The sequence below is a fragment of the Dasypus novemcinctus genome, chromosome 24 (assembly GCF_030445035.2).
Source record: "Dasypus novemcinctus isolate mDasNov1 chromosome 24, mDasNov1.1.hap2, whole genome shotgun sequence".
Classification (NCBI taxonomy): domain Eukaryota; kingdom Metazoa; phylum Chordata; class Mammalia; order Cingulata; family Dasypodidae; genus Dasypus; species Dasypus novemcinctus.
Genome location: NC_080696.1, coordinates 37,733,645 through 37,759,562, shown reverse-complemented (window position 1 = coordinate 37,759,562; position 25,918 = coordinate 37,733,645). Strand labels below are relative to the sequence as shown.

Here is a 25,918-nt window from a genome sequence, read left to right as displayed (position 1 = left end):
AGAAATAGATACAGGAGATCACTCAGCGAATGGACACAGTGAAAACAGCAGGGCGAGGTCAGGGGCGAAAAAAAATAAAACTGTAATCAAAAACAAACAAAACTACAATGAGCTCATTACCATCCTGCTGTCGCTTCCCAGATGCTCGGGAGCCCCTCCTGCCGTGGCCTCTCATCCCAGACCACAGACCCCTGCATCCCCACAGATCTGGGAATGTCTGGGCTTTGGAACCACCACTGCCCTCGCTTGCTCTTAGTGGTCGCAAACGCCATCCACCAGGGAGGGACTCCACAGCTGGCACAAAAAGTTTCTGGGGGGAAGCAGGTTTGGCTTAACGGATAGAACATCCGCCTACCACATGGGAGGTCCAGGGTTCAAAGTCTGACCCTTGTGATGAGCTGGCCCACGCGCAGTCCTGATGTGCACAAGGAGTGCCAAGCTACGCAGGGGTGTCCCCTGTGTAGGGGAGCCCCATGCACAAGGAATGCGCCCCATAAGGAGAGCCACCCAGCGCAAAAAAGTGCAGCCCGCCCGGGAGTGGTGCCACACACACAGAGAGCTGACACAGCAGCAGTTTGACATGACAAAAAGAGACACAGATTCCCATTACCACTGACAGGAATACAAGCAGACACAGAGGAGCACACGGCGAATGGACAGAGAGAGCAGGCAACTGGGGTGGGGGGAGGAATAAATAAATAATAAATCTTTTTTTAAAAAAAAGAGTTTCTGGGAATTAGGTCCAGTTTCATGACGCCTTCCTAATAAGACATGTCCTAGAGAGAAACATATTCCTAAACCCCTCCAATTATATCTATGAATGCTTTTTTCCCCCCACAACACCAGTCATGGAGACTCACCATCCCTTTAATCCTATGACATCCATAAGCATCATCATCTCAGTTGAAACTCCTAAAACAGCTCCATCAAGTAAGAAAAAAGATTTTAAAAAGAACAACTTTCAAAGCTCAGAAATATAAGCTGGCAGATAAAACAAAAGCAAAGGGGAATTTATCAAGGATGGAACTGGGTTGATGGAGTTAAGCTTTTAAGCAAAACTGGTTCTGAAGATGATCAATAGCACTTGGAATTTGAGACTGGGAAAGATTGTCCTTTTAAAAAGTCAGCTGGGTTCAAAATCATTCATTACTCTTTTCTCTGGTATTGAAGTGGCTTTTTTTTTTTTTTTTTTTTTTAGATTTATTTATTTATTTAATTTCCCCCCCTCGCCTGGTTGTCTGTTCTCGGTGTCTATTTGCTGCCTCTTGTTTCTTTGTCCGCTTCTGTTGGCGTCAGCGGCACGGGAAGTGTGGGCGGCGCCATTCCTGGGCAGGCTGCTCTTTCTTTTCACGCTGGGCAGCTCTCCTCACAGGTGCACTCCTTGCGCGTGGGGCTCCCCCACGCGGGGGACACCCTTGCGTGGCACGGCACTCCTTGCGCGCATCAGCGCTGCTCATGGCCAGCTCCACACGGGTCGAGGAGGCCCGGGGTTTGAACCGCGGACCTCCCATATGGTAGACGGACGCCCTAACCACTGGGCCAAAGTCCGTTTCCCCTGAAGTGGCTTTTTACAAAACACAATTTGTTGCTTGTTTCTTACATTTAAAAAATGTAAGCTAAAAGTTCGTGAAAAAATATGGTTATATTATTTTCACAAACTTGCCTTAATAAAAGGTGAAAATTTTACTGTTTAGTATACTTTATGAATCCTGTCAAGCTTTGTAAATGGACAAATAGAGGGAATAATGAATAAATGTTAAAAATAGGATCTTATTCTAGTGCAGGGATTCCTAACCTTTTTTGTTCCACAGACCCCTTTGCCAGTCAGGTGAAAACCATGGAACCCTTACTAAGTCCACACTATACTGTGTATTATTTAATAAATATATCACACCCACACCAACACATCCCCAGAAGAGTAATGATTTTTTTAATTTTAATTCAAGTTCACAGACCCCTTGTTAAGAACCCCTGTTCTAGTGGATATGATATTTTTTTAAGGAGTATGAAGCCCTTTACCAACTCTTATACCAGTGGAGCAAAATACTGAACAAACAGTTATTCAGCAGCATGATCCATGTAAATAAGGTTTTCATCTTAAGTAAAATCTTCATCTCTTCTTTCTCTTAATTACTTAAGCATAAATTGCTTCAGAGAAATTTACATACCAGTATTTGAATGTTATACATAAGACTTTTGGTAGTTCTTTTTATTTTTCAAGGATGAACTTCTTCCCTTTAGTAAATAGATATCTGTTTATACCTTTCTCTTGAGTTGGGTGAGAAATTTGAGATCATGAGAGCTTTCAGCGCTATGTGAAATAGGATAATATACTTTTTTAAAAATCTACCAAATATATTAGAAAGCATTTTGAATAGAAGTACTGGCTCTCATTTAAAACATTTCTGTTTGCTAAATATACCATGATGGAGTAAAAGATGCCTTAATATTTAATTTTTTGTTGTTGGAGGCAATGATTTTAATAAATTCCTATTTATCTGTGATTGTGTGTTTTTAGTTGTTTGATAACTGAGTCTTCTGAGTGGCTTAATATATTTGAAGTCTCGTTGCTTTTCAAGTATACCGTTGTATTTCTCAATCTGAGCATCTGCAATAATAGACATAGAAGGTTTTTGAATGCTGAGTTGTAGTACATGCTTGATTTTTAAAGAAATCATTAATAGAGAAAAATATTGATGTAGTTTTATCAGGAAGTTATTGATGTTTATGTGTAACATATAGTGATTTTATATGGTTCCCTACTATAAGAACATTTAGAACTACTGCAGGGTATCCAGAAATGTAGAAATGATAATTTCTCAAGTAACACCTGTGCAGCTTGGGTCTGAGTTTCTAAAGAATAATGAGCTCTTAAGAAAGTTACCTTAGTGTAAAAGCAGTTTCTTGAGTTGTATGCATGGTTTTTACTGGGTTAACATTGGCTTCAGTTAAAACTTTTGAATTATAAACCAAGTATAATTACAGTAAAGGAACTTAATCTCATTTTCAAAAACTGAGTCAGTTTTATTTCTTGAATTAATATGAATGAAATGTTAAAATTCAGGACTACTGGAATATGCCAACTTTTGTTTGCAGGTTGTGTGTAAGTTTTGTTGTTGTATTGAATTGTTTGCTAGTTTGTTTGTTTTTTAAGAAACTGACAGAATTAGCTCTACCAGTGGAAGAAAATACATTGTTTTGCTCTGAAGATTCTAAAATTGTTCTGGCTTATTGTGGTTCATAAGTGATTACCAAGAAGGCTAGTTAAATGCCAATGAACTATTTTTACTCTTTTTGTATATGAATTTCTGGGAGTGATGGTGGGAGTGGTGCCTCCCATTTGACCTTATATCAAACACTTAAGCATTCTCATCAATGTTGCCATCATCTGTTTAACACTCCCAGTGTATTTTCTCAATGTCTGTTGACTTAAAATGGTTTGGAATGAGAAAATCAACAAGCAATAAAATCTGAATTACAGTTTAAAAAAACAACTGCAATGAGATACCACTTTACTGCTAACAGGATGGCTATTATTTTTAAACCTGGGGAAAAAATTGTTGACAAGGATGTGAAGAAAATGGAACCCTCATACATTATTGTTCAGAATGTAAAGTGGAGCAGCCACTGTGGAAAAGATATAACTGTTCCTCAGAAAATTAAGCAAAGAATTACCATGTGACCTGGCAGTTCCACTCCTAAGTGTATAGCCAAAAGAATTAAAAGCAGGAATTCAGATATTTGTACACCAGTATTCATCACCACATTATTCACAATAGGCAAAAAGAGGAAGGCAACTCAAGTGTCCATCAACAGATGAATGGATAGGGAAGTGGAAGTGGCTCAACTGATAGAGCATCCGTCTACCATATGGAGGGTCCAGAGTTCCATCCCCAGGGCCTCCTGACCCATGTGGTAAGCTGGCCCATGCGCAGTGCTTCCTTGCACAAGGAGTGCCGTGCCTTGCAGGGGCACCCCCACATACGGGTGCCCCACGTGCAAGGAGTGTACCCCACAAGGAGAGCCGCCTCACATGAAATAAGTGCATCCTGCCCAGGAATGGGGCTGCACACATGGAGAGCTGACACAGCAAGATGACACAACAAAGAAGAGACACAGTTTCCCGGTGCCACCAGATAATGTAAGCAGACACGGAAGAACACACAGCGAATGAACACAGAGCAGACAACATGGAGGAGGGGTGAAGGGGAGAGAAATAAATAAAATAAATCTTTAAAAACAAACAAACATGAATGGATAAATTGGGCTTTATCCATACAATGGAATATTATTCAGCCATAAAAATAAATGTTGGAACATGCTGTATATTATATGAAGACAAAATATTGAGTGAAATAAGCTAGACACAAAAGGGCATATACTGTGTGATTTCTCTTATATGAAATACTTAGAATAAGTAAGTTCATTAGTGATAGAAAGCAGAATAGTTGTTACCAGGGGTGGAAAAGTGGGAATGGGGAGTTACAACTAAATGAGTATGACTTTTGGTTTGGGATGGTGTAAACAGTCTGGAAATAGTATTGAAAGTTACACCATATTGTGTCAATATACTTAATGTCGAAGAATTGTACACTTAAGATGATTAAAATGATTTTTATGTTATGTATATTCACCACAATTTTAAATAAAATTTTAACTTAAAAAAATATCAGGGAAAGATTGAGGCAATTTCAGATAAGCAAAAGCTAAGGGAGTTCTTCCCCCCTAGACTGGACTTATAAGAGATGCTAAAGAAAGTTTTACAGGTTGAAAACAAAGGACACTAGACAATAGATCGAATCTACATGAAGAAATAAGACTCTATAGTAAGGCTAACAAAATGGGTAAATAGAAATGCCACTATAATTGCATATTTAGTTTATAATGCCACTTTTTACTCCCTTAGGATCTTAAAGGCAAATGCAAAAATGTAATAGTAAATCAGTAATTTGGGACTCATAACATATAAACATGCAATTTGTGACAAGAACCACATAAAGGTGGGGGGATGGAGGGGATAGAAACAGTTTATGTATACTATTGAAATTAAGTTGGTATCTAAGCAAACAAGAGTGTTTTAAATTTAGGATGTAAATTTCAGCCCCATGGTAACTACAAGGAAAATATCAGGGAATATGCAATCTCATAGATACTGAAATTAGAGAGGAGGTTCCCAAGAGCTGAGAGGCAGGGGGAATGAGAGTTAATGCATAATCAGTAAAAGATTTCTGTTTGGGGAGATGGGAAAATTTTAGTAATAGAAGGTGGTGAGGGTGCTGCAACATTGTTAAAATGAGTAATCTTCACTAAATAGTATGCTTGGGAATGGCTGAGATGGGGAAGTTTATGTTGTATATATGTTCCCACAATAAAAATAAATAAATAAGTAAAAAGACAATGACAGTTAAATGTAGTACGTGATCCTGGGTAGCATCTATCAAGGAAGAAGAAAAGGTTCAAAAGGACATTACTGGGTATGTATGAAAAAGTTAGTATAAAGACTGTAAGCTTTATATCAATGTTAAATTTTTGAACTTGAGAACTGCACTTAACTAAGTGAATATCCTTGTTCTTAGGAAATGTTCATGGCATTATTAAGTGTTCAGGAGCATGATATATACAGCCTAAACTCAAGTATTCAGAAAATGGGCTAAAATATAGACAGATTGATAGATTGTTGTATAGATAGAGTGATACCGCAAATGACAAAATGTTAAAATTGGTAGTTCTGGGTCTCTGGGGGAATAGTGGTATGTTGGAGTTCTCTAAATGGGGTTTATAGTATTTTTGTAATTCTCCTGTAATTTTGAAAATATTTCAAAAATAAAAATAAAAAGACACAAGGCCCCCAAAAAATGCCCTTATCAAATCACAAATTTAATGTTCCCCAATGACATATTTGGAAAACTACCATATATGGTTTTTCACCATATAGTTGGGTCTAAAACATAGATATAAATGATCTGACTACATTACTAGTCTTTGAATTGTTTGTATATCTGTGAAGACAATAATTTGTAAAATCCTTGGAAAGGCTTTAAAACTGAAGACATTTCAACAATATATGTGAGGTGTTTTGTTTTGTTTTGGCATTCTGGTACTGATTGTGGGGAGTTGGGGTGAGATTATGCACAGCCCGATATGCCAGATCAGCCTTTAGAAATAGTGCGCTTGTCAAGGCACACCCTGAATATACTGTCAGCCACTACATTAAAGAGGTTGCCTCTAGATTCTCTTGTGTTTAATTGAGTGGTAAAAGTGGAAACATTTAGGAGGGAGTGTAAAATTGAGCCATGAAAACAAAAAACATCTTTTCAGACAGATTTTTTTTTTTTTTTTAGTGGAAATTGACTTTGCTTACATGACCCAAATTGGATAGATTTATCCAGGAAAGGTGATAATAAAAGTATACCCTTCTTTCTTCCCCTTACTGTCTGGATCTCCAGAATTGGCGGGGAGTGGGGGGTTCAGCCTCAGCATAAAGCACTTATTTATGGCTCCGCTCATTGATTCATCCTCATATGCATTGGCAGCCTGCCATTTGTTTGGGTGCTTTGGAGCAATGACTGTTAGGAACAATCAAGGAATGAAGGGGAAGCCTGAGATTGCTTATCTCCCCACTCCCCATCTCTCTTCCCAGCCACATGTGTTTCTCAGACACACTACCTGAAACCTCACAGCAACAAAGGAGAAGCTTTCAAATCTGACTTCATTAATAGATATATTTCCAAGGATGAACATTCAGTCAAGACCAAGCTCTGCATATTTTTACTGCCATTGACAATTTTGCTGCAGTGAAAATGAAGCTTGAGAGTTGGACAAAAAGAGTTGTGGGCTGTGAGATTCTTAGTTCATTTATATGGAATTAAAATTTCAATACTAGTAGTAAAATAAAAAACACTATTATTAACATCTTGACAGATTAACTGTCCTTTAGTTAATAAAATACATATGGGTAGATCAGAAAGACTTTGATTCTGCCACATAGCATCTGTAACATGACCTTCCAACAAGAATAAACATATTGAAATTTCCACAAACACAAGCCTGAATACATTACATAGGTTATGTCTTGGAAAATCATCCAGGCCTCCCTCCTTAGCAATTACCATAGCTAACAAAGCAGTGAAATGTTTGCTTTTTTTTTTTCTTTAGGAGGTACTGGGGTATGAACCCAGGACCTCCTACATGGTAAAGAGGTGCTCAACCACTGAGCTATATCCATGCCCCAATGAGAGTTGGGGTTTTTGTTTGTTTTTTAGGAGGTACCAGGGATTGAACCTGGGACTTTGTACATGAGAAGTAGGCACTCAACCACTGGATCTATATCCACTCCCGGAAATGTCTTTTTTTTTTTTCCACTCCCCTTCCCCCTCTCCCCCGTTGTCTGCTCTCTTGCTCTGTGTCCATTCGCTGTGTGTTCGTGTCTGCTTGCATTCTTGTCAGCGGCACTGGGAATCTGTGTCTCTTTTCGTTGCATCATTTTGCTGCATCAGCTCTCTGTGTATGTGGTGCCACTCCTGGGCAGGCTGTGCTTTTTTTGCACAGGGTGGCTCTCCTTGAGGGGCGCACGTCTTGTGCATGGGGCTCCCCTACGCAGGGGATACCCCTGCGATGTAGGCCATTCCTTGCGCACATCAATACTGCACATGGGCCAGCTCACCACATGGGTCAGGAGACCCTGGGTTTGAACCCTGGACCTCCCATATGGTAGGCAGACGTTTTTGTCAGTTGAGCCAAGTCTGCTTCCCTATGAATCACATTTATGAGAGTGTGGATTCTAAAAACATTATAAGAAGGAAGAAAAATTGCTTGACACTGAACTTAAAGTGCAGCATCAGAAGAGTCAGCCTGATTTCCACACATGGATAAATCTGATTCTTGTTACACATTGTTTTGGATGGAAAATGTTTTTTCTCCTTGATGGGAAGTAATTTTAAACACTTGTCATATAAAAACCACAGTAGGAGGAGTGGATGTGGTACAAGTGGTTGGGCTCCTGCCTCCCACATGGGAGGTCCCAGATTTGGCTCCTGGTGCTTCCTGAAAAAAACAAAAACAAGCAAAATAAACAAAGCCAACTGAGGGAAGTTGATATGACTCAGCAGTTGAGCACCAGCTTCCCACATAAGAGGTCCTGGGTTCAATGCCCAGTCCCCGGTACCTGAAAAAAACAACTAAAGTATATTATGGAGCAGCATTAAAAAATAACGGTGAGTTTTTAAGATCAATATGATATTTTAAAGAAATTTTTATGTTTAGAGAGCATTATAGAGAAATTTTTTATGGAAAAGTTTTTGAAAAGCATAGTTTAAATCAGTGATAAGATTGAGTTGATTCATTAAGATACCAATTTTATAAGAGAAATTAAAGGAGTCAAAACATTCATTCCCCTTTATGTCATGGACACCCTGTGAATAAATCACTCAGTTCCCACCTCTTCCATGAAGCCCTCGACTTACCTTTGCTTAGAGCATTGCTTCCAAGCCTATATGTATCCACAACCTTGATATAGATATACCTGGCTGGTCCAAGGTAGATACTTGTTGACTATGGGTTATAGTTTTAGAGACTTTGATACAGCATGGCAAAAAGTTGTTACTGCAAAATAAGGGTTTTGCTCCAAAAGGCTAGTTTTTTTGCACTCAGTTTACTCGCTTGTGGCATCACTCATTGATTTCTCTCCAAAAGCACTGTTCATCTGTCCAGCACTTCAGTAAGTGGTAGAAACTGGTGAGGATGATTGTGGGGTTTCTTGTCCAACTAAAGAAGCCCACATTTCCCCCAGGTGCCCAGCCCTGGAATGCAATGCTGTACTTGCTTCCTTCATAAGTCATCAGTCAAAGCCTGATGCTCTCTCCATATCTATTGACTGCCCCCTTTGAATGTGCTTAGACTGATTCAGAGTTCAGTAGGATTCCCCTTAGGTGCTCTCTGGTTCTTGTGGATTGCCTGAAGGGCAGTTCCGGAAGAGTTGTGTCAGCTGAACATGTCCTTCCTTTCCCCCACAGACATAACCAGTGCGGTGCAATCCAAGCGAAGAAAATCCAAGTAAACGAGTTGGACGGCGATTTGATATTTGTAAATGTGTGAATTTTACAAAGAACAGTTTTGAGCTGTGACTTTTTTAAATCCATTTCTGTACAGTTAGTCATTTTAATAACGTGGTCCTTTTCCTAGTCCTTGCAACCTGTTTCGTAAAGTGCAATGGGAAAAACAGAATTGAGCCCTTTTGGTGTTGAAAAATGAATTTCAAGGTTTCTAAAATATTGCCATGTATTGAGAAGAGCTAATGCCATTATAAATGTTATTAGTTTTCACATTTCCTAAGCAGCCTAGAGTACAGGGTGAGCATTTTTAGATCTTTTAATGATGTATTGTACTGTGGAAGTACTGTGTGTGAATAGCAGTAGTGGGGGCAAAAGCAATCTCCTTTGGAAATGTTGTAAATAATTTTATTATATAGTGTTTTGGATGTATTTGATGTAGAAATGGACCAGTGAATAAAGAGAATCTAAGGGTTTGTATAATGTGAAATACTGAATGTGTTAAATAAATGTCATTGTCCATAAAGGCATGTTATTGGTAGGGGATTATTGGGTGAGCAGGCTTTTCCTTTGGAATGAATAGGTACAGCTTTCTTTTTAAATTAGAATCCCTCCTGTCCTCATTGCACCTAAGATTCCCACCTCACAAGTTGAGGAAAATGCACATACTTGCCCACCCAACTCATTCTTGGCTTTGAAGAAACTAGCCCTATTGAGCACAGTATTGTGCTTTGACATGTGGCCATACTTACTTTGGTTGCATATAACAGAACCAACTTAGAGGGGACCCAGGGCCATCTAGGATTTTCTAGGGACAGGAAACCTGTCAGCAACCCAGATAGCACTTTTTCTCCACCTCCTACATATGCTTCTCCATGCACATGATGGACTGCTACAAAACAACTGTTTACATCTCCTCCATTTAAAAGATAAGTAGAGACTGACTAGGAAGACTCGCTGGATGAGTATCAAGAATCTAGCCATTTTGGTTAGGTTGCCACCTTTAGTCCAATTTTTTAGTTAGATGAGGAAGCTCCCAAATAAAAGTCATTTTATGCTGTTTACTTCAAAGATGTCTAATACATTCCACAACTTTGGCTGTCCTGTTTCTCATCTCTGTCAGGCCTAGGGGTGATTTCTTAACATGCCCAAGTTTTCCCCTTTCCTGGCTCCATTATTACCTCAAAATGTCTAGTTACCTGCTTTTGCCCACAGCCTACCTCATCCTTCAGAGGACTTCGCTACTTGGGCCCTTGTCCCCGTCTAGGCCTTCTTGAGCCTTCTGCTGAATTAACTAGGGCTAGACTTATACACTATCCCTTCCCCTCCATGCCTACTTGCCCTTACCCAGTGAGTTGTTCATTCTGTCATGCTCTTATTTTCATCTTTATTTCAACTGTCTATACATGTGTGTCTTGAACTATAAGGATCCTCTAAAAGTAGATCTTTATGAGTCAGACCCCACATTGTCTGGCTCTCTTCCCAGCAAGCTCATCTAACCTCTTTCCTTTGTGACACACACCACTAGAACCAAAGCCAGCATAATAATAATAGTAATAACACCCTATACCAATACTGTGCTTGAGATTGCAAAGTGCTTCCCATATTTTAGTTCAACTCAGGCAAAAGCATAATGTGCTTTAAATAGATTTTTATTTGTTTTTCTTTATATTATTTTTTTTCTTCCATAGAGGAATAGCATTACAGTCTAACAATCAGAATCCTGTTACACACATACACAGGCATGCCACATGACCGCGTTGAGGTGGTTGTGTCCTTGAGTCTGTCAACACATCACACATAGTCAGCCAAAGTCTCATTTCATCCAGTTCCTCAACACAAAACACCCACAGGAACATTCAACTTGGTGGTTCCATTTGGAACTAGGTGACAAGGCAAAAGGAAAGGTATTAAAAGGATATGGTGTGTCTGCATTCAGTCCCCTCAGGTAAAGCCACATGGATTTGGGGTATCCAAGAGCTCTGGTGGGTCCTTTTTGCACCTAAGACATAATGGGTCAGAGCATGTTGATCCAGGCAGGGGGCTGGGGAGCAGGCATACTCCAAAACAGCACCAAACTGCATTCATACATAATGTGGTGCCCTGCCGGGGCCACACTGGGGAAGGCTTAAAAGTGACAGCCAGCTGGAGGGGAACACTCAGACTTATTGGGGAATAACTGGAAGTTGCCCTTTGATGTAACTGGGACTCAATCTTTAGAAACGGGTTTCTCTGACATACTCAGTTTTGGCAAAATGCTGGTAGTATTGACATTAGGTAATACAAACTGGAACAAACTTCTCTGGGGTCTCTGAAAACAGCAGTCAAGACAGACTCTAACCCCCTCCTGTCTAAGGTTGCATAGGACTTTATGAATTCTGGTTCCCTCATATATTCAAGTTCTGTGGTTTAAAAAAAAATCCTGAAGCATGCTTAAGGTGAAAGGCACATACACAGTCAATACAGTATGACAAGGTCTGATGCTTCAGGAGTCAGACTAGTGGGAGATTGAGTAGTGTTGGTTCTTAGAAATCTATAAACAATTAAAATATTGCCACACTCAAATGCTACAGAATCTATAGGACGGTAGAAAAAAAAAGTGTCTTCCAACCAGCCAGGTGATGAGATTGGAGGGTTCTAGAACCACAGGAGCCTCCAGAAATATGAGTGAGGGTAGGGCCATTTGTAATTTGAGCCAAATGCCCTATAACTCAAACTCCTCTACTGAGAGCTCCGATCATAGTCACTGCCCAGAGCTAAGTCTGGGCTCCACCTGGCAGTGAAGGAGTACACAGGAAGGGTTGGAGGGAGTTTCAGCTCTTGGAAGTGCTGAAGACCCTAACCTGGCTGTGAGGTGACCAAAGGGTCACTGGGAGAATAAAAGTGACTAGGTTGTGACTAAAGGAGAACCTTGGGGAGAGGGGCCCAAGTGAGCTACAGTGGGGACTTTGATCTGCTTTTAGTGTAAATTTGACCTACTCTCTGGGACAAAAGACCCCGACAGAGCTTCCTCTTCCCCGCCCCCCCACCCCCAGCATCCACAGGGCTACCTCCTCCCTTCCCTACACCCTTCCACATATGAGGCCTGGGGCTACAGGGTCAGGGAGGACAGCTGCCTTTGCCCTCATGGAAATGCAGAGTTTTCTCCAAGTCTCAGCTTGGCTGTGGAGCCTAGAAACCTGGAATTGGGGTGAGGGGGAAGACCTATGTTAGTATGTAACAGGAAATCTTAAAAGTTTCAAGGAAGAGAGCACACACTAGAAAACGACAGCTAGAAAGAGAAAAAGGGAAGCAACTTGGGGCATCCCAAGAGGCTGTTGCTGGTGTCTGAGCCCAATATTCTATCCCACCACAAGGAAAGGAAAGCAGGTTGCCCCTGTCCCCTCAGTGTCATTCAGGGATTCAGGTTCCCTCCTCCAGGTACCTGTAGGAAAGCAGGGGAGGGCACCACAGGGCACTGCTTCTCCCCTGCAGCCTAGAAAGGAAGAGAGCCCTGGGGGCAAAAATGAGGAGAGGCCCCCTGAAGGCTTTGAACCTGGTTAGGGTCTATTTGGGGATTTGGACAGTGGGGCTCCTGGCCTCCTACCTTAGAGTATTTGTTAGCCATATTGGGCAGGGTGTGAAATCCCAGGCCAGAGGCAAGAAGGCTGAACTGTCAGTCTTGAGATGGCTTCACCCCAGAGCTTGTCCTCCCCAGCATCACTTCTCTGCATTCTTACTCAGAGGTGTCCCCTTTCCTGCCTAGAGGCCCTCTGGCCTGCATCTCCCCTAAGCTAATCCTAGCACCTTGGGCATGTGGACAAATAGGACAGTGGGGCCATGCCCAGCTTCTCCTGGGGTGACATGTTAGGGATAGGGCAGCAAGGTACTAATTAATTCCTTCAGACTCAGGGACCTGCAGAAGGGAACTGCCTGGATTGAAGAGATTTGGAAGGAAGGATTTATAGGGAAGGGAAGTGGGGGCAGACTCCAGCCTCCAACCTAAGGGCAGGGCTTGGCCTCTCTGAACAAACAGGGTGCCAGCTCCCATGGTGCCCTGCTCTCCACAGCTTATCAACCTCTCTATCCTTCTGTCTACATCTCCAATAGGCTGCCTCTTTCTCTCAATTCCATCCACCTTCTCCCTCAACTCACATCTCACAGCCGTCTTCCACATACTTTACCTTTCCAGGACTAAGCAGCTCCAAGGAGCCCAGCCCCCAGGGAAGAGAAGGAGTGGGGAAAAAAGGGAAGCCCTGAGCCTGACCCCCCACTGCGGAAGGGCCAGGGCAGTGGCCCAGGCTCCTCAAGTTGTACTTGATCAGAGCTGGGCCCAGGTCCCAACCCCCACCCCATCCACTTGGGAGGGACTACCATTACCGAGGATGAGTAAGGAGGAAACGGGAGTGAGTATAAAGTCCAACATAGGGTAGTGTGAGGGATGTAGGGAGTTGAAGGTGGGAAATGCGCAAGATGGGGCCTGGAAGAAGAGGCTCTCGGAAATGGGGATGGGCCCGAGGTAGAAAGGGGAGTGCCAGGGCAGAGACCGAGAGGAAAGGATGGAGAGTCCGGGTGGGAAGGACGGAGGACTAGATGCCGGGCCTGGGGACCAGAAGAGAGTGGAAAGGCGGGCGGAGGCTCAGAGGTGGGTGAGAGGATTAGAGATGGGGAACTCGAAGGAGCCTATGTGGGAGGAGCTGTCGCCCCACCGCACACACTGGAGGAGGAGGGAGGTGTGGTGTCCAGCCCGCAGGCCGCCGAGGCGGTCCCTCGAGCAGCACACGGGCTGTGGCGGAGGGGCCGACGGGGGTCACTGAAGGGTCCGTGGCGCGGCCGGCTGACGCTCAGTAGTTGAACTGGCGCTGGCACGGCTGGTAGACGAAGCTGCCCTGGTGCTTGGGTCGGCGCGGGCGGCTCTCGCGGGCGCGGTTCTGCCGCTGCACCACCTTGGCGCTCAGCGCGTGGCGCTCGGCTCGCTGCCGTGCCCGCTGCAGCCGCCGCGCCTGGCCCGCCTTCTCCAGCAGCGCAGCCCGCCCCGGCAGCGGGGCGGCGGCGTGGCGCAGGGCGCGCGGCTCGCGGCGGGCGGGCGCCAACTCCCTGGGGGGACAGGCGGGGCTCGGTCAGGGCCCGACATGCCAGCGCCTGCCGGCGTCTCCCATCCTGTCCCGCACTCCCTCTTCCAGGCGCAGCGCCGCCTCTGCTCCCAGGGGCCGCCTTACGCCCTTCTTAGGGGCGCAAACCCTTCCCCAGGCCAACCCGGGGGTGCCTCCTCCTCCGTGCTAGCCCTGTGACAGGTGGCCGGACCCCCGGGAAGGCGCGGCCCCAACCCGCAATTCCGCCCTTGCCTTCTGGACAAGCCTCAAAAGCCCGCATCCTCAAGCGCTCTGGCCTTGCCAGATCAGCCTCCCCAAGGGACCGGGCCTCTAAGCCCCGCCTCTCCCGGGCCAAGTACCCGCCCCTGGCCACGAAGCCCCGCCTCTCCCAGTCTCAAAGCCCCGCCCCCTGCCGGCAGGCAGGCTCCCGGCCTCCTTCACCCACAGGCCCCGCCCCTTGCCTCCCAGACGCGCCCGAGGCCCCTGCCCTTCGGTGCCAGGTGAGCTGCTCGCTGAGCTCCCGGCCTGCAGCCCCACCCCGGGCCGGCTGCGCCTCCCTAGGCCCCCAGGCTCCGCCCCGCGCGCTCACCCGTCGCTCAGGTCACCGTCCGGCAGGGCAGCGTCGGGAAGCGGAGAAGGGGGCCCAGGCTCCAGCACTATAGTGCTGCCGGTGACATAGACGGACATGCTGGGGTGCTCGATGAGGAGGTCCTCCAGGGGGCTGCTCTGGAGGCGGGCAGGCCCGAGTCCGGGCCCCTCTGCAGTGAAACAGGCGGGAGGGGTAACAAACCAGCTCTCGTCCATCAAGGAGGGCGCGGGCGGGGGACGGCCGGCAGGAGCGGGGGCGGCCCCGGGGCTGGGAGGAGCGGGGAAGCTGTCTATGGGGCGCGGGAGGGGGAGCCATGCGGAGAAGGGGGGCGCAGCGGGGGGGGGGGGCGGGTAACACGCACACCGGACACATGGGGGGCGGGGAGAGAAAGGGCATCATCGTTAGTCAGACCCGCAACCCCGCCCGCCGCGCCCAGGGGGCGCCCACGGGCCAGAAGTTCCGACCTGCTGTTGGGTCCCAACACTGCGCCTCTGGGAGAAGGCCCAGGCTTGCTTGGGGGGGGGTGGGGGGGCCTTGTTATTCCCCCAATGCCTCAACCCTGGTTTGCCCTGTTGGTGTGGGGGAACCGCTCAGTCCCCTAGCACCTCCTTTCCCTCCCCTGCTAGTCCTTCTGGCCTCACGATTACTTCACAGATCCAAGGGTCAGAGTCCTGACCTCTGACTCAGGCCTCACCCTGGAGGTCAATGATGAGCCAGCCGTCCACTTCATCATCCTCGGAGACGAAAGCGCGGGGGCAGCCGGGGTCTTCGGGGGGCGGGGGGGCGCCGAAGAAGAGGCTGGTGAGGCGCTGGAACATGATGGGGACTGGGGAGTAAAGCAGCGGCCTGGGGGGTGGGGGGGACGCCCAAAGCAGTGCAGAAACCTGGGAGGGGAAAAGAGGAGTCAGAGCCACCACTGACGTTCACGCCTGGGTGCAGGGGATACCACCACCTTTGCCCAGAGCAGCAGTGCTGCAAGTACACCAAGGATGTGCCTGGACATACAGCATGGTGGTAAATAAAGTGTGTGCTTTCTGGTAGTCTGCTTGCTTTCAAATCTGGGCTTTTCCATCTTCTGTGTGACCTTAGGAAGTTATCTTATCTATGCCTTAGTTTTCTCATCTGTCAAACGACAGTGATAAATAATAATGCCCTCCTCCAGGCCCTTTTAAGGATTAAATTAATAATAGTATCTTCCTGTGGGTTCTTTTAAGAATTAATAAGCTAAGCACTTCTAAAGTGCTTAGAACAGTACCTGGGCACCTAGAAAGCACTCAGTAGGCTGGTCATTATTATAGAGGGCTCTAGAAATATGGACAGAGGGATGTATATGACCAGCCTTTGCCAGAGAGGGTCTCCAGAGGGTCAGTCATTGAAGCTGGACCTTGAGGGATGAATTAGAGTTCTCCAGGCAAGGAGGAAATTGCCCCATATTGTTATTTATTGTCATAAAAATATCACTAGCATGTGCCAGGAACTAGACTAAACAGCTTTACCTATATTGATTGCCTCATGTAATTTTCACAACTCTGGGAAGTGGGATAATTCTGACCCCCCCTTTACAGGTGAAGAAACAAGCATCAGAGAGGTAAGGTAATATATCCAAAATCTCAGATGGTAAGACACAGAGGTGGAATTTGAACCCATACAACCCAATTCTAGAGGAAGCACCCATAATCACTACACTCCATTGCTTTTGCTGGGTGTCTGTCTGGATTAGGCATTTTTAACCTGGTGGCTGGTGGCCATGATCCACATCAGGTCTAAAATGGTGAAACACTGTGAGTGCACATACCCATGAGCATGTATTCCTAGGAAGAAGGACCTTGGTTTTCCTTCTTGACCCCAAAGTTTAAAAATGAACCACTACTCATGTGTAGTTTGATAAATGCTGGCTGGCAGAAAGGCCACAGAACCACTACCATCTCACCCTGTGATTGGGCAGTGTCTGGTAAATAGTCTGTCAAATGAGGTGTGGTGGTTCTAGCATCCCAGGCTAGGAGGAAGATCAGGTTACTGGCCCCAGGGAGAGAGCAGGTCAGCTAGAGGTGATGATGGAAGGAGGAAGTTGTCAGATCTCAGGAGCCCTTAAGGACAAGCATTGAAGGTTGGCCCAGGACTCAAGCCCTTGCCCAGTCCATCCCTGTGTGAAGGTAAGGAAGGAGATCCCCTGTTCCAGGAATGGAGACACCAAGGAGATGGCTATAAATGCCTCCCCAACCCAGCCTACCTCAGGACCAGACCTGTGCCAGGAGCTGCTTGCAAGTCCCCTGGGATGTCTCTAGCGCCTGACCTTACATGTCTATCCCTAAGGATGTGCAACATGTTTGCTGCTGAGCCACTTGTCTCCATCCTTTAGGGTGTTTCCATTCTTGCTGCAGAACTCCCTGGGGCAATTCCACACCTCCATTCTCTGGGGGGCATTTCCACCCTTACCGCAAACCCACCTGTTAGCTTGTTGCCACCTCCCCCATTCCCTAAGGATGTTCTCATATTTGCCACAGAATCGCCTAAATGCCATATCTTAAGAGTATTCGCAGACCCACAGTGGGCTCCAGAAGGAAATGCCCAGGGTGCTAGCTTTTGGGGGGGAGGAGGGGCAGATCTACAGGGTTATGAAGAGTGGGGCAATCCCAATTAATGCCTGTCCAGCCAATCCACATATCCTAGCCCATCTATGACCAGAGGAAGTTAGTGACTTGGGTACCAAAAATCCACGAAGTTTGGCCCCTCTTGAGGGGAAAATAGGGCCTTGATGAGGCACACCCTCCTTCCAAGAACCTACTACCTCATTGAGAAGATGAAAGAGAACTTAAAGGCTCTTTCAGGGACCATCATATTCACCCAGCCCATTCCACAGCCTGAGGATCGCAGAGAGGACCGAAGTCTATCCAAAGGCACGGCTAGATGGTGGCAGGGCAGGCCTGGCCTGAGGTCACTGAGCATCCGGTCCAGAGTGAACAGAATCAGAAAACCCAGAGCAAACAGTGCCCCAAATATAATGGTGCAGGGGGAACAGAGAGGTCAGACAGGGAACTTGATGGAGTCACTGTCACTCTTGGCCTCTTGGCCCAGCTTTAAAAAGATCTGGGCTTCCTGGCAACAAGATTCAGCATGCTTTTGCCAGAGCACCCACTGTGTACCAGGCCCCATGCTGGGCCTCCTCAAATTACAGATAGATTGAAGTAAGGGAGGCTCAGGGGGGAATCTCTCTGCCCGAGATCACACAGCCAGTCAGTGACAGAGCCAGGATGACAGTAGCCTCAGTCAGCCAGTGCCCGCCCCCTCTCCTGACCACTGGGGGAGCCTCCCAGATTTTATTTCCCAGCCCCACCAGCTTCCTGGTTCTCACATTCCCAGCTCTGCTCCAGGGAGAACCCTTTAATAAGTACAGCAGCTGTGTCCAGAATGGCACTCAGGCCACACAGCCTATCCTGGAGCTGGGAGGGGCTCTAGGTCCACTTGAGAGTCAGGAGTCTCCTCCTACATGTGATTCTCGAGAAGAGAGGGGCAGCACAACCCTTGCAATCACCAGCCCTAGGGCAAGGTCATTTCCCTCCTAGCTGACAACTCTGGGAACTGGGGAGGTGATGAAAGGCCAAGTAGAGGGAAACCCCACCCCCCACCCCAACCTCAGCCCTGGAGACACCCTGAGGCAGCCAGTGACTCACCTTTCTGTGGTTCTTAACACCTGGGAGAAGACAACTTTATGAAATTCTAAGTACAGAGTAAGTCAGGGTCACTAAAGGAGACCCAATTCCGAGACCCCTGGAAAAAGGTCCGAGAGTGAGAAGCTCATCAGCTCGTGAAGGTGCTGAGCCCAAGGCAGGGTCGGTCCCCAGTGGAACCAGAGCCTAGAGCTTGTTGCTGTATTGGCCACCTACTATGTATATGCCGTTGGTTAATACAGCTGTCACTCAGTCGGCATGACTCTGGCTGAGAGAACTCGAGTAAGCCACTTCCGCTCCCCGGGCCTCAGTTTCCCCATCCGTAAAATGGTATCTAAGACCCCTGGTTTGGGACTGCGGGTGACGTCAGCTAAAAGACTGCACACATGTCAAGGATTAAGAGGATGTTATTATGCTAGTCCTTGGGGGGGCGGGGCCTGGAACCGAAGGCAGAGGATTCCGCCTCCATCTGGCTCCCCGCAGCCCCACCCCCACCCCGCTCGGACCTGGAACCAGAGGCCGCCCCTGAATTCTTGACGATCCCATAGCCTAGACCCAGCAGCACTATCCGGCCGCCTCTGCAGTCACAAGGAGAAAGTAGGTGATCAGGTGGCCTGACCCTAGCCTTCGGATTAGCCCAGGAAACCACCGAGGCCCTTCCAGCCTCGCTGCCTTTCATCGTCCCTCATCGTTGGGCCCAGACCCGATCCCCCGCCCACGGGGTCACGGGAGGACAAGCGACCCGAGTCGGGGGGAGGTGGTGCCGGCCTTGGTGACGTCTCAATGTCATATGCAAATAGGGCAACGTCATGGTCTACCGGGCGTGCGGCAGCCAATTGGCAGCCGGGTACGCAGACCCGGCAGGCGCCGGCGGAGACAGACAAAGGCCCGGGAGCAGGGGGCGCGGGGCGTGTCCTGGGCGCAGGTGGCCCCTGGGCTAGAGCCAGTCAAACTCACCTGAGGGCCGGGGCCGTGCGACGGGCGGCGGGGCGGCGCTGAGGTAGTTGTGCGGCGGAGCGTCCCGGGGTGAGCGGCGGCTCAGAGGTCAGGATGCATCGCGGCGGAGGCGGCGCGCCGGCGGGGCGGATGCTCCAGGCTGCTGCACTCGCCCGCGGGGCTCTGAGTCTGTGCGGCGGCTGCGGCTGGGCTCAGGGCATAAATTGGAACGTTCAAACAGCTGATTGTGACGTCACAAAGGGGCCCGCCCGCCCCGCGTCACTGGCCGGCGGAGCAGCAGCCAATCCCAGGCTGCGGATACCCCCTCCCCGCCCCCTCCGTGGTCGCCGGCTGGTCGCTCCGGTCCGGGAGCGCGACTCCGAGCCTGCGGGAGCCGCCGCGAGGGACGGCTGCTGGGAGCTGGGACCTCCCTGGCCCACGGCGACCCGCAGACTTCGCAATGATGAGGATCCCCACGCCTTCCCACGGGATCCCCATCTTCCTGAACCCCCTCCACCGTATCGCAACGCCCTCACCTTTCCCATTGCCCCCATATCCTTTTCCCTGCACCCTATATCCCAATCCACCCCTTTTTTTTTTCCTCTTCCCCCACCCCCAGGTGGCTCCCTGCTCTGTTTGCTTGTGTCTGTGAGTTGCTTTTTTCCTTGTTTTCTGTTTTTTTCTTTGGGAGGCACCGGGAACCCAACCCGAGACCTCCCTGTGGAAAGTCAGCGCTCAACCGCTGAGGATCCACATCCACTCCCCAAATCCCTTCTTCTCATCCCTTTTTTCGACTCCACACCACGTACCTGCGCCTCCGTTCTCACCACCGTCCTTCCCCCTGTTCTGCCCCCGTCCTCACCCCTACACCTTCTCTACTTCCCACCCCATTTTCCTCAGCTCGACAGGCTGGAGAGAAGGGGGAATCCCCCTTCCCTGTTTGGGGGAGGGGGAAGCACCCGGAAATGTAGGGGCATTGCAGAAGCTGTCAGGAATGTTTACAGAGAGTAGAACCTGGAGAGGAGTTGCTTTGCACTAAATAAACATTGGCCTAAAGTGCTCTGTGCTGGAACATTCACAAACCTTATTGAATGCATGTTGCTACTGGGGTTGGATGGAAGAGTGACAAAACAGGGATTTAGTACTGATTTACACATGGGCAAACTGAGGCTCCCAGGTCTCACTATTGTATGTAGATTCATAGTCAATAATAAATTAGATAAATAACACTTCCAGACCACTAGCTGACATTTACTGAATGCAATTTATGTGCCAGGCTTTTTTAAAAATGTACTTTATATCAGGGGTTCTTAACCGTTTTTGTTCCATGGACCCCTTTGCCAGTCAGGTGAAAACCATGGACCCCTTACTAAGTCCACACTATTTATACTTAATAAATATAGCACAACCACACCAACATGACCCCACAAGAATAATGTTGTTTTTTTTAATTTTCAATTTAAGCTCACAGACCCCCTGAAATCTTTCCATAGACCCCTTTGGGGTCTATGGACCCCTAGTTAAGAACCCACTTTATGTGCTTTTTTTATTTTTTGTCTTCACAAACAACTCCAAAAAAAATGGGTATTATCCCCATTTTTCAGTTGAAGGCACAGTCTCAGCCTAAGTGAGTTCCCAGGGTCACAAAGTAAATGGCAGAGCCGGGATTTAAACCTATAGCTCCCACTCCAACCCTCTCCACTCTTGTATATGCCAGACTGTCTAGACCTTGAGATGCTTCAGCCACTCCAGGGTCACCTGGGTTTGTTCTGACTGTGCCCCAGACTTGCTGCGTGACCTCAAGCAAGTAATGTTACCTCTCTGAGCTTCAATTTCATTATTTGTCAAATTCACCATGTCTCAGGTTCCTTCTAGAGCTGACTTCTAAGATTCTTCCAAATCAGTTGGGAACCAAGTCCCCCAATCTGATGCTCTGGGAGATGCCTGGGGAGAGACCACAAATCCTCACCCTCAGAATCTTCAGAGCCAGAAGTTCTGGGCCCTCTCTCAGTAAAGAGGGGCTGGTGAGGGAGGATCTGAGAGCTGCCCATCCGGCACAAACAGGAGGCAGGCGAGCACTTCATGCTTTGGTGGTAAAACCCTACCCAGGTCCAGTCTGAAAGCCCTGAGGGGTCCCTCAGCCAAGCAACCAGGGAAAAGAGCCAGGAAATGATACCTGGAGGTCTGGGGAAGAGGGGCACATTTTGGCCTTAGGAGGGGTTTCCCCAAAGTGTCCTCATTCTGTGTAACCCTGAACCTCTGCCCATCACATCCACTCCCTGCTAGGCTCACAACCTCTCTTGACCTTCCTGCTGATTTAGACTAAATAATCCCTACCACACCCCTGACACTCCACTTGCCAGAAGTTCTAAAAACTTCTAAAAACTTCTGTGTCTCCACAAGCACCACTCTTACTCATGGCCCTCGGTGATCTCGCCCCAGGTCTCTTCTCCAGCTTCATCTGATGAGGTCATACTCCTCGTCTCTTCACCACTCTCCCACCGCCACACTTTTGCTCAAGCTGTTTCCCTATATGGAATGCCCTCTTCTAGCCTTTCTGAAATCCAATCTTTCCGGTCTTCAAGCTTCTACTTACCCTTTCCTTCAGGTAGCCTTCCTTGTCCCTACCCATGTGTTGAGCGCTAACTTGATAGATAGTCCTTTATTTGTTCAATAAACGGTAAGTAACAATAATTAATTTTGTGTATCTTCCCAAGTGGATGGGTGGTGTCCCAAGGGAAGGGTCTTTGTCCATATACCATCCACCCCTAGGCTAGGTTGGGCCTGGCATGACATGACATGACATGACATGACGTGACATGACGTAGTCTGTAATCAAAGTTTGCTGGAGGGCTGCCTGAGGGGCTGAGGCTCATTAGTTACAAACCGAAACTCAAGAAGCGCAGCTGGTACAGGAGTCTCCACCTGGACCTTCTACTCTAGCACAGGAGGCATTCTGTTGGGTACTGAGAGGGTTCTTGTTTGATCACAGGAAAGAATTCAAGGACTGAACTAGGTGACAAGACAGTTTATTGAATAGTAATGTAAGGGAAGTGGGAGCAAGTGGGTGGGCCATGTGCTGAGAAGCACGGTAGCCTCCAAGTGGAGAGCTACCTCCAGGGGTAGTTTAGTTGACATCTTATAAGCCCTTGAGGGAAGTGAACTTGGCCCGATGGATAGGGCGTCCACCTACCACATGGGAGGTCTGCGGTTCAAACCCCGGGCCTCCTTAACCCGTGTGGAGCTGGCCCATGTGCAGTGCTGATGCGCGCAAGGAGTGCCCTATCATGCAGGGGTGTCCCCGGCGTAGGGGAACCCCATGCACAAGGAGTGTGCCCCATAAGGAGAGCCGCCCAGCACAAAAGAAAGTGCCCAAGAATGGCACCGCACAGAGAGCTGACACAGCAAGATGACGCAACAAAAAGAAACACAGATTCCTGGTGCCGCTGATAAGGACAGAAGCGGTCACAGAAGAACACACAGTGAATGGACACAGAGCAGACAACTGTGGAGAAATAAATTTAAATAAATAAAATAAATCCTTGGGCAGGGGGCAGGTTACTGGATAAATTGAGCCTTTTTTTTGGCATAATCTTAGGCCTCTATCTCTACCACGCAGGTGTCTTTCTCCAGAAATCTCCTAACCTGTTGTGGGCTGCTGGTCTTTCCACACTAGGGCTCTCTCTCCACCTGCCTCAGATCTCAGATTTCTAGATAAGTGACTCTCCACCTGCCTCAGGCCTCTAGATAAGTGACTCTCACCTGCCCCAGATTTCTAAATACCTGATTCTCCACATGCCCCAGGTTCTGTATTCTCCTAGTAGGTCCCCCAGTCCAGGGGAGGGAGCAGTTGGCATATACTCTGATAATCTAAAGGACCTGAGTTCAGCCCCCATTCTTAGCTGAACCCCATGTCCAGGCTGCTAGGTCAGATCCTAGTTTTCCACTTCTTTGTTGGGTCATAAGTACCCCTGGAAGTTGGGGGGCTGGAGGCCAGGGGTGTCCTCTCCTGAAAGTCCTGAGACCTGTCCCTCCTCTCCACTGCCGAGCCTTACTCTCTGGGGCTGGAGGAGACTTCAACCTTCAACTCATCCAAACCTGTCATTTTATAGGTAGGGAAACTGAGGCATAGAGAGGTCAAATTAGTTACTTGGGATCATACAGCAGCACTGCCATCCACTGACCCTGGCCCCAAGGAGTAGGCTTAGTATTCTGGGACCATGGCCTGGCCCAAGGAGCTGTAAAAAGAGGCAGTGGGCACCATGCTGAGGGTAACCCTAGAGTCTCATTGCCAAGCGGACATAGGGTGCCGCTCCAGTGTACACATGTGGACGTGCATGGGCATCTATGCATATACACGAAGGCATCCATGGACAACATACACACGTGCACATGCGCTCACACCCAAGAAGTTAACAGATGCCCATGCCCTTCTAACCCCTGCCCAGGTATGAGTACCTTCCCGATTTTATGGGCCTTGGGCTTGCCCTCATCAACCCCTGGGGGCGCCCCACTGGCTTGAGGCCTCCACTTCAAAGAGCAGGGACGTGTCAGCCTGGGTGTGTCCCTCACGGGGACCTTGTGTGTGCGCACAGGTAGGAGCCAGCCTGCACTCCTTCCCCCCACCCCCCTTAGAAACAGAGCCAAGCTGAGACAAAGCCCTGTGGGGAGCTTGGAATGTGAGTCAAAACCAGCCAAGCCTGGATCACTACAGAGGCAGAGCTCTCCCCCCACCCCCACCCCCATAGCCCCCATCCACAAAGGGTTGAACAAATAGTAATAATAATGTTTGATGATATTATTGAGATTTCCATGTGCAAGGCACTATTCTAAGTCCTTACCTATGGCTGATAACTCATTTAATCTGAAAAAGCCTCTGATATAGATATCATTCTCCCTCTTTTACTGATGAAGAAACAGAGACAGAGAAGGAAAGAAATTTAATTGGTAAAACCAGCTAGGGCAGACCTGACCTACAGCCTCCCCCAGGAGGTGGGCTTACGCCCTTACCCTTGTCACGGGGCCACCCCCAGGACTTCTACTCAAAGAGCTTATATTGTTCAACCCAGAGATGCCTGGATTTAAGGGCAACTCTGTGTGTTTGTGTATGTGTGTGTGTGTGTGTGTGTGTACCCTGTGAAAAAGCACCTGGCCTGATGGTCAGTAAACCCAGAGTTTCAATCTGGACTCTGTCCTGGGCTTGCTGCCTGCCCCTACGCAAGTCACTTCCCTTCTCTGAACCTCAGTTTCCCCAACTACAAAATGACTGGTTCCATGCTAAACTGGACCTCCTAGGCCCCACCTCCAGATACCCGGATTTGTTTGTGTGCAGTGTGCTTAATCCCCCTGTCAGTGAAGAGGTGATGGTCAGGGCAGGATTTGCTTCAGGAAGGGAAGGCAGATGGCAGAAAGCCAAAAGCACAGCTTATTTTTAGTCTGTCTGCCCAGGGCGTGAGGGTGGAGCGGTGACTTTGGGGTTCTGAGGCCGTGCTTGTGAGCTCCTACTGAGTGATCTGCTCTCGTGTGAGTGCCTAGCAGGAATTCACCGTTTTAGAACTTTGAAAGGGAACTATTTGCCTCCCTCGCCGCCTGTGGGTGATTTGAAGAGAGCTTTGGGACCACATGGGAGCATGAGGGAAGGACCTGGGATCTGACCCTCTCTGTTTTTGCCCCGGCAAGGCCAGATTCTGCACCCCCCTCTTGGGATACTCCTTGGGACCTGGGTCCCCAGCAGGCTTTGAAGCTGCGTAGGGGAGGGTAGACAGTGGCAGCACCCCTCCCCGCCCCTCGATAAGCCAGTCACTCTCCTGGAAGGAGATGGACTCCCTGAAGCTCAGACCACTTCCCTCTCCTGCCCACAGCGCTTCCTTGGCTCCCTTCCACTTCCTGGCTGAAATTCAGAGTCCTTGGCCTGGCATTCAAGGCCTCTCTTGTGATAAACCCAGTAAATGCTGACTGGAAGAGTGAATGAAGCTGCCCTCACCCACTCTTTTAGCCTTTTCTGTCAACACACACACCCCTATGCAAATGATCACTCGCTAACACGCCCCCACACACCCTGCCGTTTTCCTGCTGCTGGAATTTTTTTCAGTTTCTTCTTCCCGGGGAACCCTGTTCCCCAGCCACCCAGTCTTCCTGTGTCTAGATCCCTCTGTTCTTCCAAGCTAATCTCAGCAGCAGCTCATGTTTATTGAGCATTTACTATGTGCCAGTTACACCCCAAGGAAGGCACTGTTGTTATCCCAATTTTATAGACAAGGAAATTGAGGTTCAGACTGCTGAGGAAACTTGCCCAAGTTTACAAAGCAAATAAGAGGCAGTGCATGTTTCTGGATATTCCACTGAGGACAAAAGTATTGTGTGTGTATATATTTTATATATGTGCAATAATAAATGCATAAAATTATAAAATTCACACGTACAAAATGTACAGTATGTTTACCTAACATAAAATCATATTCTCAAGCAGCAGGCACTCCGCTCTTGGCCTTGAAGGAGCAAACTGCCATATTGTGAAGAGGGCCATATGGCAAGGACCCAAGAGCAGCCAACAAATAGCAAGAAAACAGGGACCTCAGTCACATGGCCCCAAGAAAATGAATTCTT

At 47.9% G+C, this 25,918-nt stretch overlaps 2 protein-coding genes across 9 annotated transcripts in view; one reads left to right on the top strand and one right to left on the bottom strand.

Annotated features, from left to right (window-relative positions):
* The window catches only part of NCOA6 (nuclear receptor coactivator 6), a 161,467-nt gene extending 151,894 nt beyond the window's left edge, over positions 1-9,573 (top strand). For all 7 annotated transcript variants that reach the window (XM_058286959.2, XM_058286954.1, XM_058286961.2 and 4 more), the window contains one exon: positions 9,012-9,573. In XM_058286959.2, the coding sequence (XP_058142942.1) occupies positions 9,012-9,055 (44 nt within the window). In that variant the 3' untranslated portion in view covers positions 9,056-9,573. The remainder of the gene's footprint in view (positions 1-9,011) is intronic.
* Positions 9,574-10,681: 1,108 nt separating this feature from the next.
* TP53INP2 (tumor protein p53 inducible nuclear protein 2) lies at positions 10,682-19,569 on the bottom strand. 2 transcript variants are annotated; one of them, XM_058286951.1, is made up of 4 exons: positions 19,334-19,569; positions 15,403-15,592; positions 14,709-14,997; positions 10,682-14,123 (listed from the first exon to the last, which is right to left on the bottom strand). In XM_058286951.1, the coding sequence occupies exons 2-4, from the start codon at positions 15,524-15,526 to the stop codon at positions 13,871-13,873; spliced, it is 666 nt and encodes a 221-aa protein (XP_058142934.1). In that variant the 5' UTR covers positions 15,527-15,592; positions 19,334-19,569; the 3' UTR covers positions 10,682-13,870. The 2 variants fall into 2 exon arrangements, with proteins under 2 accessions (XP_058142934.1, XP_058142935.1); XM_058286952.1 differs by having other exon boundaries at positions 14,709-14,877; positions 19,334-19,564.
* Between the last annotated feature and the right edge of the window lie 6,349 nt (positions 19,570-25,918).